Source organism: Doryrhamphus excisus, linkage group LG17 (genome assembly GCF_037039965.1).
Source record: "Doryrhamphus excisus strain RoL-2023G ecotype Guam linkage group LG17, RoL_Dexc_Guam_v1.1, whole genome shotgun sequence".
Lineage (NCBI taxonomy): Eukaryota > Metazoa > Chordata > Actinopteri > Syngnathiformes > Syngnathidae > Doryrhamphus > Doryrhamphus excisus.
The window spans coordinates 10,469,407-10,484,002 of NC_136373.1; the positions used below are offsets into that span (position 1 = coordinate 10,469,407).

General features: G+C 42.5%; 1 protein-coding gene across 2 annotated transcripts; it reads right to left on the reverse strand.

The window, feature by feature from the left end:
- Window positions 1–3,973: 3,973 nt before the first annotated feature.
- dtx3 (deltex E3 ubiquitin ligase 3) lies at window positions 3,974–10,433 on the reverse strand. 2 transcript variants are annotated; one of them, XR_009131920.2, is made up of 5 exons: window positions 9,980–10,433; window positions 8,852–9,660; window positions 6,307–6,524; window positions 5,937–6,224; window positions 3,974–5,728 (listed from the first exon to the last, which is right to left on the reverse strand). XR_009131920.2 is itself a non-coding variant. In XM_058085447.2 (4 exons), exons 1-4 carry the CDS (start codon window positions 9,990–9,992, stop codon window positions 6,149–6,151), a joined length of 1,116 nt encoding a protein of 371 aa, XP_057941430.2. In that variant the 5' UTR covers window positions 9,993–10,433; the 3' UTR covers window positions 3,974–6,148. The 2 variants fall into 2 exon arrangements, 1 of the variants encoding a protein (XP_057941430.2); XM_058085447.2 differs by having other exon boundaries at window positions 3,974–6,224.
- Window positions 10,434–14,596: the final 4,163 nt, after the last annotated feature.

The window sequence follows — 14,596 nt, forward strand, 5'->3', positions numbered from 1 at the left end:
CACTTTCTCCACATAGAAGACAAACAGGTTTTCCAGCTACCTGTTTTCACCGTCCACCTTCCGTTTTGCCATTGTTGATGGGTATCTGTAAATTAACTTTTGCTGTTATGCTAATGACTGATGCTGAATGACTGCTGAATAAATTAAGCCGCCTCCCACTATGCTCCCGCTCGCGCGTCCCTGTTGCATTGTGGGAAATGTAGTACAGTTTATATGCGGGCCGAATCTAATAATAGATTAATATCATCACGCGGGCCAGGTAAAACCCTCTGATGTGGCCTGATGTGGCCCGCGGGCCTTGACTCTGACATATGTGCTCTAGACCAAACAACATGGCTGGTCTCACCACAGTTTTGTATACCTTTCCTTTCATTTTAGCTGAAACTCTTCTATCAAACATCACGCCTGACACTTTTCTCCACCCGTTCCATCCTGCCTGCACACGCTTCTTCACCTCCTTTTCACAATCTCCATTGTTCTGGACCGTTGACCCCAAGTACTTCAAATTCTCCGCCTTCTGTATTTCTACTCCCTGTAACCTCACTCTTCCACTTGGGTCCCTCTCATTCACGCACATATACTCTGTCTTGCTGCAGCTAATCTTCATTCCTCTCCTTTCCAGGGCAAACCTCCACTCTTCTAGCATCTCCTCCACCTGTTCCCTACTCTCACTACAAATCCCAATGTCATCTGCCAACATCATAGTCCATAGAGATTCTTGTCTAACTTCATCTGTCAGCCTGTCCATCACCATAGCAAACTAGAAGGGGCTCAGAGCTGATCCCTGATGCAGTTCCACCTTGAGTAGTGGTAGTAGTAGTCTATAGGAATAATGCTGTTTTAATGATAATACATCAAAGATCATACAAGAGTATTGTAAGCTCAATAACAATGCCGATATCAGCAAAGACAAGTAGACACGCAGACGCTCTCTAAATGGGCATACGCGGTCAAAATTAGGCTTTGGGACAGCCTTGGGAATTATCCGCTGTTTGTGCAGAAAGGGACATCACAGATACCACTACTACTGTCATCAACCAAACGTCAAAGAGCGATGGATAACCTTATCTTGGGACACCAATCATTTAAGACAACAACTATTTAAGGAGACTGACAGGATGGATAAGCAGCACTTGTAAGCATCATCATGAAGTCAAATCTGCATGAAGCTTATGACTTAGGACTTAGGCCACACACTTCCTCATGACATCTGTAAAGCTGACATTTGGGAATGACTGCTGTGACAGAGGCTATAAAGTATAACAACATATATTTCTATAATACATTATAGTTATGATAATAGATGTTATACTTGTACAGTGAAACAGCACATCTGACATCTAGAAAATTGATGGACAGAGTGACCAAATCGCGAAAACACATGCAGGCAACAAGAAATGTCGCAGTAACTCCAGTTTCTGTAAAGTACAAATATGAATAGTTATGAAATCATGAATGATTTATACACCTTCATATCATCATTTTTACATACCGTACCCATTTGGACAGTTTCTCTCATTCATGCATAACCAAGTGTATGTCAACTTTTGAATGGCCTGTAGCTAAAGATGTCACCTGCAACTTCCCATGAACATCTGACTAAACACTGCCCTCTGGTGGACACCAGTGGCGGAGCCAAACATTTTCCTATTTATATATATTATAATTGTAACTTTTTTAATCACAAATACTTGCCTTCTTTGTGTGAGGGGGCTAGAAAATGACAAATGCGGACTTTTGGACCGTCTGGAGCAATTCATAGCCGAGCTGTATGCTGGGACATGTTTTCAATGCAGTTTCTGGATTCTGCTCATAATCATGACGGCCAAAACCACGTAGGGCAGAATACAAAGTATACGCCAATCCGCACTCGTGTTTCATTCCAGACTCCTTGGTTTACAGACCAAGTGGAATCACGCTTCACAATTTCAGTCCAAGTCAACATAGTGAGACGACTTGACAGGAACCGACCAAAGTAATGGTGGGATACTTACCCTGGGGGGCGCCAACACGTGCAGGATTGCTCCCTCGTGCTTCCCCACTTAAAATGGTGTGCTGCAGTGAAATACGTCCAAGCGATTGGGCTGAAGTATTATTGTTCCGCACCACACAGCCGCGTGTGGCAGGTGGACACCCCAGCATCATTTTCACAGCTTTAAAAAGTTTACATTTTTTGCGCTCTGGTTCTACCATATTTTACTTATGGAAATATGGGCTAATAACTATTAAAGCAATCTTCACTCGCTAAATGTACTGCAAAAAAGGTCAGTAAGGATAATTCATAATGCCGCCTACAGAGAACATACTAACTCATTCATTCATTCATTCATTACCGCTTTTTTTCCTCACGAGGGTTGCGGGGGTGCTGGAGCCTATTCCAGCTGTCTTTGGGCGAGAGGCGGGGTACATCCTGGACCGATCACCAGCCACTCACAGGGCACATATAGACAAACAACCTAGCATGTTTTTGGAATGTGGGAGGAAACCGGAGTACCCGGAGAAAACCCACACATGCACAGGGAGAACATGCAAACTCCACACAGAGATGGCAGTGGGTGGAATTGAACCCTGGTCTCCTGGCTGTGAGGTCTGCGTGCTAACCACTTGACTGCCGTGCAGCCACATACTAACTCCTTATTTCTAAAATCACAAATACTTCAACTTACTGATATAGTTCATCTTCAAACAGCTAAAATAATGCACAAGGCTAAAAATAACCAATTAGCTAAAAATGTCATCCAATACTTCTCTACAAGAGAGGAGAAATATAATCTCAGGGAAGAAGTACATTTGAAACACTTCTATGCTAGGACTACGTTAAAAAGCCATAGCATTTCAGTATGTGGAATCAAACTATGGAATGGATTGAGTAAGGACCTCAAACAATGCACAACAATGAGCCAATTCAAGAAACAATACAAGCAGTTGATGTTTGCTAAATACAAGGATGAAGAGTCTTGAACCAGTCATGATGTGCTATATATATCACTATATGGTACACATAATGTCATTGTATGGTCATATCACCTCGTACTTCGGTACGGGACAAAAAATTCAAAAAAAAAAAACTTAAACTGTGTTATGGAAAGCAGGAAGTGAACAAATGTAACAGTTACTGATTGTAAAAGTACCAGATGGAGGGGTAGGTTTTAATAAGCTTTGCTTCTTCCTACTCCTTTTGGACATGTGGAACTGTGAACTGATTATGGGATGCACTCAATTGGAACCTGATGCATGTTCAAATGAAATAAAACCATTACCATAAATTAAAGTCAGCCTCACCCCTAATTATAATAGAAGTAGTCTGCAAGACACCTCCATGGTGCCTTCCCGTGTACACTCCTTGGTAGGTGTTGAAGAATGAATGAAGGCAACATAATGTCTGCTTAATTCTGTCCAAACAGAGCAATTGTCCTCACTGTTAAAGTCTGTGGTGTTTCTTGGGCGCCTTGATCATACTTTTTTATCATACCAGGATGTGTGATTGTTTTCTATTGTTGCCAGCTCGTAAAGCCCTTTGAGGCTCTTAGTGATTCAGGGCTATATAAACAAACTTGACACCTCTGACGTCAGACACCAAGTGGGTGGTCACGTGAGCCGGACATTAGCAGCTGATTGGTCGAGTGAATAGTTTACAGAAATGCATGTGGTTTTCCCGCTGAACGGTTAGCGCACAGGTCCCACAGCTAGGAGAATGTGATTTTCCAAAAGTCGTTTTTTTTTCGGGATGCCTTTTAATGTCGCACTCATGTTTTCTGTGTATTCATTCTTTTAGCACCATTGTATTGATTATACTGTATATTTATTGTACATTTTCTTATGATCAGCTAGCTGCACTCTGCAATCTGAAATATGATGAGTATGTTATGTTATGGCATATGACATATGACATAATTCACTCCTATTTTGCAACAGCCCATTAGTAACTTTTCATTTTCTATTTGGAGCACAACATTGAATATCCAATACAATCTCAAATATGAGTTTTTATTTTATTCAAGTATTAAAATGTAAAGCACATTATTCTGGAGATCAACAAAGTACCAATTGACAGTTAGAAAAGCAAAATTGCAACCTCTATTTGTCCCATGCGTCACCTCCCAAATGATTCACCCCCCAGCTCCTCCTCATTCACATAATGCATAGACATGTTTACACAGTAGTCGAGTAAACTACAATCCTGTGTCCAAAAATATTTCAGTTGGTCCCTTGAAAAAAATAAGGGTGTGAAAACGGGAAATTACTTGTATGTGATGCCAAATGTATCACTCGCCAAGCAGGTTACTGCACTTAGCAAACCACTTTCAAACATAAAACAGAATTCAAAGAATGTCTGGACTCCAAGTTTATGAAAAAAATGCTAATACGTGTTTGCATGAACAGTGCCTTTTTCCCTAAAGGGGAACTGTGCTTCTTTGGAATTTGGCTCGTCATTCCCAATCTTTATGTGAAAGATAAACACATATTTCCCTTTTCTGTGCATTATAACATGAGAGTTATTTTGAGCTAGCTAAAATGTACATCATTGGGATACAGCTACATCTCTGTCACTCGAGCTACTCCCCAGTGACGCAACCTGTGCTGCAACGGTGCTGGTACTGTGTTGCTAGTTTGGAAAAGTTAATGCTAGGTTATAAATCATGCCTCACATGTGTATTATGGAAGGTTGTGGCAATAAGCCGAATAGTTAGTCAAAGTAGAGAATCCATAAGCTAACAACAAAACAACAGGACAGACGGAAGGATACCAGCTCTCAACCCCGACCCTACAACATCACCACGAAGACTCAGGATCACAGGATTAGTTCTGATCAATACGTCTGTGAAATTAATAGTCTCGGAAAGACATTCCGGTAAAGTCTGGTAAAATACCGTAAGAATTACATGTTATCAACGTACTTGTACCAATCACAGCATCGATAGCTAGCTGAAATTAACTCATTTCCTGGTGTTATAATGCACAGAAAAGGGAAAGAAATATGTGTCCATCTTTCACATAAAGATTGGGAATGATCTGAATTCCCAAAAAAGTGCAGTTCCCCTTTAAAGCCAGTAAGTATAGCTACAAACATAACGCTGTTTACCAAGAAAAACACTGCAATACACCCAAACGTACTTTGCTTACCATCATGCTTATTTCACCAGGAGTATCAGAAAAGGCACAACAAAATCCACACCCTAACAATTCAAATCATAATTCATTGTTCCCAAGTAAGTTGTTTTTGTACTGTGTAGATATATCATCTATTCAGATCAACATTTCCAACAGTAGTCTCATTTTTAATGAGCGCTAAACAGGCAACTCTCCCACTTTGACAGGGACGTCGGCATAGATTTTTTTTAAAGAGCTTTTGTGCCTTTCATTTGGTTCAGTGGCTTATATGCCCAGAATATTTGACATCTTCATAAATCTGGTAATTAGATGAGTGCCTTCCTAACAACTAAAGTCATGGGCTTGATACCTGGGAGACATTTTCAAGGTACACGTGTGAGTGATGGCCAACAAGGGTGGGGGAAGGGGGGGTCCTGATCTACACAAAGAGTATGGCAATGGTATCTGTTTGACAAATTACATGACCAAGTGTGAAAACCTGTTTACCCTAAACACTTTTCAAAAACAATCAGGAAGAAAGCAGATGCTTTTTTTACAAAAAATGCTCCCTTATAAAAAAGTGCCTGTGAGTGCTGTAGATTGCAAGAAGTTGGGGGGGGGGGGGTGAAGCTGTAATCTGGGAAATAAGGAAATAAAATGTGATTAGAACAAATGAGGAAATCATCAGAGCAGAAACATTCTAAGAGTAAGTGCCGTATACCAAATAATAAAGTAGAAAGAATAAGAATGTGCAACAATAAGAAAGTGCAACAGATGCAAGTGCATTTGCCAAAAAAACAAGTGGAGGATTGTGTCATTTGAGAATGCACTGCACTCACTCTCACCTTCCATCCACGTGCGGCGTGGAGTTAAACTGAACCTCTAAGGAAAAATGTGTGGGAACGGATTGAGGACTCTGCTGCAGCACCCGTCTGCTGAGGGCCCAAAAAGCTTCATGGGATGGGGGCGGAACGTTTACAGAACAACCTGGAGCCAAGCTTTGTCCACAACCGTGACACCTGCCAAAGTCCTGAAGGTCCTTTTCAATTCAATGCCGTCAGTCCACCGTGATACCTTTCTCTCTGAGCTCCTCTGTCACTCGCACCAGGTACGTGGGGTCTGGGTAGCCAAAACTGGAAGGAGCAGGGTAGAAAAAAAACATCAGGTTGCAGTATCAGGAACTTCTATTGCATCTGTCACAAAGACAGAACATACCAGCGGGGCCCGCCCCATATTGAGGTCTTGTGGTGAATGTCATTCCAGGTGATGACATTTTGCAAGCCCGTCGTCATGGAGGTACCGATCGTGAAGGTAAGGCGCTGCTCGAAGGCCCGGCGGAGAAGGCCCAGAACGCGGTTCCCCTCTGGGCTATCAGGGAGGTAGGCCACACGGTCTGTTCCTGGGTACCGCACACCCGGGTTTGGATGCTCAAGCTGTTGGCATCAAGCATTTCACAACACTAAGAAATTCTACCTTGCAGTACGGATACGTACACTAATCCCTAATTCCATTATTTATGAGAATTCTGTCAACAGAATTGCTGATTACAGTAGTCTCTTGCCAAATTGTGGTTCCAATATGGCTCTCTTGCTATATCGCCATTTTTCAAGAAATAAACGGTCACCGTTTTCTGGTTGCCTGGATCAGTAAATCAGTCATGTCACATTGATGAGGTATTAAGGCGGCCAGGGATGTAGAGTTCAACATGACAGTAAAAACAACTTCTTCTCCCATTCTGTGTGACAGTGGTACATTTTTGGCTTCTTACTTTGTTGTTCTTTGAACAAATAAAATGGGGGCTAAGTAGTTAGCTGCATCGCTAAAGCAGGGCTTGTATCACTTCAGAGATCCCACAGCCAGCGCAGAAGCAGTGGCAAATGTGTCCTAGATAATGTCAAAAAGTCACAAATAAAGAGGTTTTATATGCACTTAAGTACGTTCAATTTATCACTACTTCTTTAACCGCGATAAACGAATGGGAGCACATTACTTGGGTGCTGTTTTGGTCTCAACTCAAGCTGTTTGGGGGTATTAAGGAGAACCATGTAGACCGGCAGTAGTGCTACATCCACACAGACCTCCACCATGACTCTTCTGGCCACCATTATTGTAGTTGTCACAGCTCTAGTATTAAAGCAGGACTTCAGAACATTCAGCAAAATATGCCCCCATTACATTAAAAATAGATTTCAAAATCACAAACAACCACCCCGACACCATTGGAACTGGCTGGCTGACATCAACGCAAGCCGTTGTTGACATAAACAAACCATGACTTGAGACTTTTTCCAGACATAAAGAGAACAGCAGATAGCAAAGAATTTGTTGACCTACAGAACTTTGTTGCCAAACTTTTCCTCCGTTGTTTTGTTATTTGGATTTGTCTGTTTTTATAATCTATTGCAGCAGGAGGAGTATGGTGTATGGTGACTAGCTGTGATTCAGGGGTTAGGCCACGGGGGGCACATTGTGGCTCTTACCTGCTAAATGATGTGTGGACTAGGGCTGCAACAATTATTTGAATAATTCGAAAATTACCAAATTACCTTGATTACCAAAAATAGCCAATAGGCACCGAAAGATGACGACAACTAAATTTAAAGAAATGGACAGAAAATGTGGATAAACGTCAATTTGAACACCATAATGTGTATCCTGTGTAAAGCTGCGCATCGCCGTCGAGCGAGTTGCAAGAGGTTGCATCGGGTGCACACAATTTTCACTACTGCCACCCATCGTATTTGATGCCGCTATGTTGTGTAGGTCGTGTGGAAAAGTTGATTAGTCATCATTAGTGTGACTGAGTGACTAGTCGTGTCATTGGCTTAAGTTTTTGTTGTCTTACCTTCATTTGGGCTGTTGTATTTTTTTTAAATAATTTGTCTCTGTTGTATCTTAAATGGTTGCTAATCCATGTACTCAACTAATGAATGACCAACGATTAATTACCAACCAATACTCAGGGAACTCACAACCTCCATCAAAGTATTGTTTTGTTTCCTTTGTTTTCCTGCTTCATTCACAGCAGTTATACTCTTCTGTGTGCAGTCTGATTGGACATAGTATATATATATATATATATATATATATATATATATATATACACACACATAACCACCACTTACACTATGTACTATGTCCATTTAAAAAATGAAATTAAACACTCCATTATCTCAATTATTCAACCAATTGATCCTTCATTACTTTGTCAAATGTTTGATTTTTTTCTTGTAAATTTATTATTTCCCTTTAAACAAGCTAAAATGTTTTTTCTTATTACTCGAATAATCAAAAATTTAGAATACAGAATACTCGATTACTAAAATATTCGATAGCTGCAGCCCTACTAAAGCGTTACACACATCTTTCATAAATATGACACTAATATGGCGTCTATTTCGTATCCTTAATACAAATATGACATCAGTGCTATGTAAAAGTACTGTAGATGATGTTGGTGTGTACTTTCGTAACACTTTTTGACTCTTTGTTTGTTTAGAGATGTTTTAAGCTAGATTGATTATTATTCAGCGGATATGTCAAATGTACATTTGAAGACACACCCAAGTATTTGAAGGCGACTGCCTAATTGGGGGGCTGGATGAACTTTGGTTGATCTATAAAATAAACTTTTTGGGTGGGGTGGTGGGCTAATTTGACTATATATATACGTATATATATTATGGTGCTAGGAAAATGTTGGATTTTGGAATAAATGTAATTCATAATTCAAAACCAAACCATCATTGGGCGCACTCACCGCCTGTAAGCCAGGAGGGAAGCTGTAGATGATGCAGATACACCCGTAGCCTTCATGACCCGGAAGCTGCAGGTCCGGATCTCGCTCGACAATCATGGTGCCGTTGGCAGGCTGGTTACCAATCAACTGGCCGTAAACAAGCCGACACACAGGACAGGCCCTCTTTACCTTGAAGGCTTGATCCAGGCAAGAGCGGCAGAAGGAGTGGCCACATTTCTCCAGGGTTGTCTTCTCCACAATGTCCCCCATGCAGATAGAGCAAGACATGTGGTCGTCAGCCTCGCTGTGGGAAGCCATCCCGCAGTCTTTCCTGTGGGCCACCTCATGGAACATGGAGCAGGACTCCTCATCGGCAGGTTTCCTGAACTTCTGTTGCTGCTGCTGTCTCTGGGAGCGGCGAGGCTGAGGCGGCGGCGGCGGAGGCTGATGTTGAAGCAGATTCCCCTCTTCCTTTGGCTCCAGGACCCCCACACAGGGCAGCAGGGCTCTCTTCCTCTTGGAGCCCCCCTCCTGCTTGCTCATCTCTTTGCGGGCGCAGCGGCACAGGTCAATGAAGGCTTTCCGCGTCTCGCTGGTGACTGGTCCATCCGCCACCCCGGAGAGCCTGGAACCTCCCACAGGCTGCAACCTCACGGCACAGCAGCCCCCTCTCTCCCCCCGCCGGATTATGCCGGCGCTCACACCCTGCTTGTGCTGGAAGTCAAGGAGCCATGGCCCCCCAGCCGCAGCAAGGTAATCCCACACGGCCTGTGACACCAGCACCTCATCACTCCCCTGGCCGGCACGGACACTCATCTCATCAGATGAAACTGCAGACACACAAACAATTCAAAGTCTCTTATACACTAAACATTCCACAAGGTCTTAAGTGCCCTTTTCTCCATGACTAGCTGGCACACATCATGTTGCATTCTGACCATTTTGACCAAAGCAAACATCTGTCATCAGGGCTTTCTGCCTATCACAACATTTGCTCAGCTAGCTGTGCGTGGCGCCACGTCAAAACACTGACACGCAACACTTAAGTGTGCGCCGATCAGCTGATCACAACTTGAGGCTGTAAACAAAAGGGAACTGGATGCCGTCACAACACACAAAAAAACAACAAAAATCTTCGTGTGGTATTACCTTGTGAGCCCATAAATCCCCTCAATGGCAAAGAAGGCTTCCTGCGGGAGAGAAAAGGACAGGACGCGATGAAGGTGTGGAGCCAATGTTATCGCTGCTACTCGGCTGTCAGCCATTCTCCGCAAAAGCGACGGGGCGTTCAGCGATTTCGCAACATTGTTTTTCATCGGTTTGTTTCCAGATACCAGTCAGCGGACCTCGTCTCTCTTCCTCCCCACCTTCCCTTCTCTTCTCTTTTTTGAAGCCAAAGCTAGTAGCTAGTCGCAGTCTTGCTAAGTGCTTGGTGGGCAGCTAACAGCAGCCGTCACAGGAGGAGGGAGAGGAAGTGGAAGAGGCCTGGTGCGGTTTATGAGCTGAATCAACCGTCTACATCCTCAAAGTGCGCATTTGTAGGCTGCATGACGTCATCATGATGCGCGAAGGCTCCTCCAAATGCGGCCGACAAATGTGCCCTCCTTCTCCAGTTAGAAGTCTGCATTTCAACCAACCTTGGTGGCCCACCATATCCCAATATTCTTTGCGCGCTTTCATTCAGCCTTTTAAAAAAAGTCAACATTACGGTGCAAAACTGAGAAGAAGAATTGATTAATTAATAATTAATTTGTTTGTTTGTAGTATTGATTTGTATTGTAAGTATTGATTTATTTGATGTAAAGACATACACTTTTCACAACGTGGAGAAATTTGACTTTGATGTTATTACCGTTATGTAAACACCAAACACTTCACATTATGAACATAACAAGATGACGTCATTATTTGTGTACATCACCTACATGTTTTATTGGCTAATTGTGTTTGTTTACTTTTATGAATGTACTTGTGTTCATGTGATTGTTTCCATTTCTCTTGCTTGTGTCTTCTGTAATGGAGGAAATGCATGAGCTCATAAGCACATACAGTAAGGCAACTATAAACAATATGTACCAGTAAAGAATGTCAATGAATAAGTATTGTGCTGAAATGACTGCCCTTGTGGTTTTCATCTTCTGTATTAATAGCGAAGATTGAGGACTAGGAGGATATTCTGTCTTCAAAATGATTACTGTACTTCAATACAGTAAATCATTTTTATGGCAGAATGAAATATGAAGTATATATAGGTGATATTTCCAAGTATAATTATTTCTAACAGGCTTAGCAAATGGCTACATCATAGTCATGAATGTTGAATGAATGAATGTTGCTGATCAGATCAGTGTTGTAGAAATGAACCAAGTAGCCAAAAGGTAATAACTAAATTAAGGAGCAATTAATACTACTGATTAATAATCAGGTTTAGCTGTGAGCTGGAGATAAATCTGCAGACAGAGAACATTTCTTTTTATTCTGTCAGGACGTCAGGGTAACATGAGTCCATGTGACACAACCAGGAAGTGTGAGGAAGGCTAGACGTCTGAATTCACAAGGCTGCTTCACAGCTGGAGGAGGAACCTCCCAACGTCAGTAAACGGTATGACGAACTCCTGGCCAGCCTTGTTACATTGTTGTTACACTGGCATCTTTACAAAATACACAGAACGTATTTGCACCAGCATAAAGCACAAGATTAGATCTGCCTAGACTGGGGTGTTTGCAATTGGTGATTGGGGTCATTGCAACCAAAAAAGTCAAAAGACACTGGCCAACACAAACAGGAGTGCAGACATTATTTGACCTTCTCTGTCGTTCGAAACTGAAAGACACAAGTCACTTTCAACGCCACGCCCTGACCAGACAAGACGAAGGGTGTGTTTGAGTCCAGGGCCTGCATCCTACCAGGCCAGTAGCCTACGCAGTCTATGGAGGCCAGACGTTGGGAGGCTCCTCCTCCAGCCGTGAACCAGTCTCGGGAATTCAGACGTCTAGCCTTCCTCACACTTCCTGGGTGTGTCACGTGGCGTCATGTTTACCCTGAACAGTAGTAACATTCATAGCGCCTTATATAGCAACAACATAAGTTTTAATATGTGTATTATTTGATGCTGTATATGATGTAGTATAACAATGTAGCATCCTCCACTGTATCAAGCTGGAGGGTAGGGTACAATTTGCTTTGTTTTCAAAAACAGCTCAATCAGCCCCTCCCCATTTGGTGCTAAAACAGTAGGGAAACAACAAAGGGCTGCCTTGCGTTATAGAAGAACTGCACTATTTCTATGTTACTGAGCAGGAGAGTTGACACATTTATGATGAGGTGCAGGAAGCCAAAGGAGGAGAAGGTTTGGAGGCCATCAGTGATGTTCCATAGTGGTACCACATACCTACGGTTCTCCTGCAGCTCCATCCTGATCATGATTATCTTTAGGATATTAAAACTATTATATTTGTGTTCTTTACAGAGTTTATGGTGGAGGTCTTTTGTGTTGACATCATCGAGAAGGAGTATTTTCTTCGAAAAGGACTAGTGACATGGCAGTGGAGATCATCCATGCACACCCACTGGATGGATGATGACAGTGGAGACATGCACCAGTCCACATGATGTCTCAGTGACAGACACAAGACATTGACTTTGTAAATATGACCTGGATCTACTTCATTCATTCATTTTCTACCGCTTATCCCCACGAGGGTTGCGAGGGGTGCTGGAGCCTATTCCAGCTCACAGCCAATGACAGGGCACATATAGACAAACAACCATTCCCACCCACATTCATACCTATGGATAATTTGGAGTGGCAAATGAACTTAGCATGTTTTTGGAATGGGGGAGGAAACCGGAGTCCCCGGAGAAAATCCATGCATGCATGAGGAGAACATGCAAACTCCACACAGAGATGGCCGAGGGTGGGATTGAACTCGGGTCTCCTAGCTGTGAGGTCTGCACACTAACTACTCGCCCCCCGTGCAGGCCCTGGATCTACTTCATATTTAATTTTGCCCTTAATAGGATTTACACTGCGTTCAAATACAGTGAATCATTTGTAAGGTCGAATATTCCGGATGAGCGAGTATACCACTATCTGTATCTGTTCACCCATCTAAATGATCTGGATATGTATCCATACTCGGAGATAAACCAAAATAGAGGTGAGCTGAAGAAAACCTAATAAAGTGGAGGCACTGTGACAAAAGACGTTTTAAACTTCCAAATTGCACCTTGTACGGGAATGAGGCACCGCTGAGGTCCCATGTCTTCTGTTTGCAGATTCGGTCTTGAGAGAGGAAGTTTCTGTGTGCGACTGGCCAATCACAGAGCATGAACAGTGAATACATAATGAGCATTTTCTTTAAACACCAATACGGATAATGACCAAATGTACTTGTTTCATACTTGTATCCGGCAAAAATGCATTATCCGTAACGGATACTGGTTTATAACCAGTATCCGGCTCATCCCTAGCGATTACGCGAGGGCATTTTAATAAATAAATTAAAACAGAGAAATATGGGCAATCACAGATAATCTTTAAGACACCGACTGACTTACATTAATTCAACAAGCTTCTTTTTTTTCTTTTTCTTTTGGAATGAGATTCATGAGATCAGATAAGCCGATGAGACCATATAGGGTTAACTGAAAAATGGGAACTCATTAGTTGGCATCATACTTTCAGCTCCCATCAGGGTGAGTTCCCATTATACATGACGTCTTTAATCAGACATCAGACAATGAATACAGACATCAGACAGTGAATACAAAATAACCAGCGCAGAAAACATTCCAGTTCTTCCAGAATCTGCAACTATTCAACTGTCATTTTTTGGATTTTGAGGTTCCCACAAAAACGGTCTGTTTTAATGTATTCCAACCACGGCCTGCCTCCAGGCACGCCCTCTCTGCTGTGGTTGGTCACACTGCCAGTGATAGAAACACTTTCAGTTTGTGCCGCCAACTTTATAGGAGTTGAGATACGCCGATTATCTTTTTCAAATGTCCACTGTTAAGATACTGTCATATGTGTTGAATCCCGAATCTGATCCGAAGTTGCAGACTGTAGAGTCTGAAGTTTTTCAAGAAAAGAGGTTACTTCAAGACGTCTCTTAAGTAACTTTAACATTCTAGCGTTAGGCTTTTTACAGCATCAATAACATTTAGTGTATTATGCCGTACTGCCAGTGTGTAAAAAAGAGCGATGAATTGTGGTGGGAAATGGCTATTAGCAACCCTGCTTCCTCCATGCCAGGGGTGTCAAACATACAGGCCGCGGGCTGGCTCAGTCTCGCAGATAGGTTTCATCTGCCCCGCGAGACGATTTTATAAAGTCTAAAAATAAGATGCATTTTTAATCAAATTAACTGCTGTTGTAATTATAACCGCTGGGTGGCGCTATAGTAATTGAGCCAGCAAACTGTTGCCAAGTGCAGCCAGCCACCTTGTGTTTTACCCCGTCATCTATTACGGTGGTGTGTTCACAGCATGTTGAAGTGCTGGAAAAATAGAACCTTGGTCGCCACGATGGGAGTCTTCATGACGACTTTCATTGACAGCGGACAAGAGAGAAGGTTAGCTTGTGTGGTTGGGCTGGATGAGTGTATTTTCACCACGTTGTAAGGAATGTAGGGTTATTCTCCACATTCTCCGTGACCATCCTTCAAAATAAGAGAGCCTTTGCCCCATGTCTGTGTCATGAATATCTTCCATATGCAGTTGGAAGTAATGTTCTCAGAGATAGTCAGGAAAACAAGACAATC

Bases quoted from the DNA above. Each gene is read 5' to 3' on its own strand.
- dtx3 (XM_058085447.2), bottom strand. The intron at 6,525-8,851 runs GTGAGTGCGCCC...TGATGCCAACAG, and splicing joins TCCCTCCTGGCTTACAGGCG to CTTGAGCATCCAAACCCGGG. The intron at 6,225-6,306 runs GTATGTTCTGTC...TGCTCCTTCCAG, and splicing joins ATATGGGGCGGGCCCCGCTG to TTTTGGCTACCCAGACCCCA.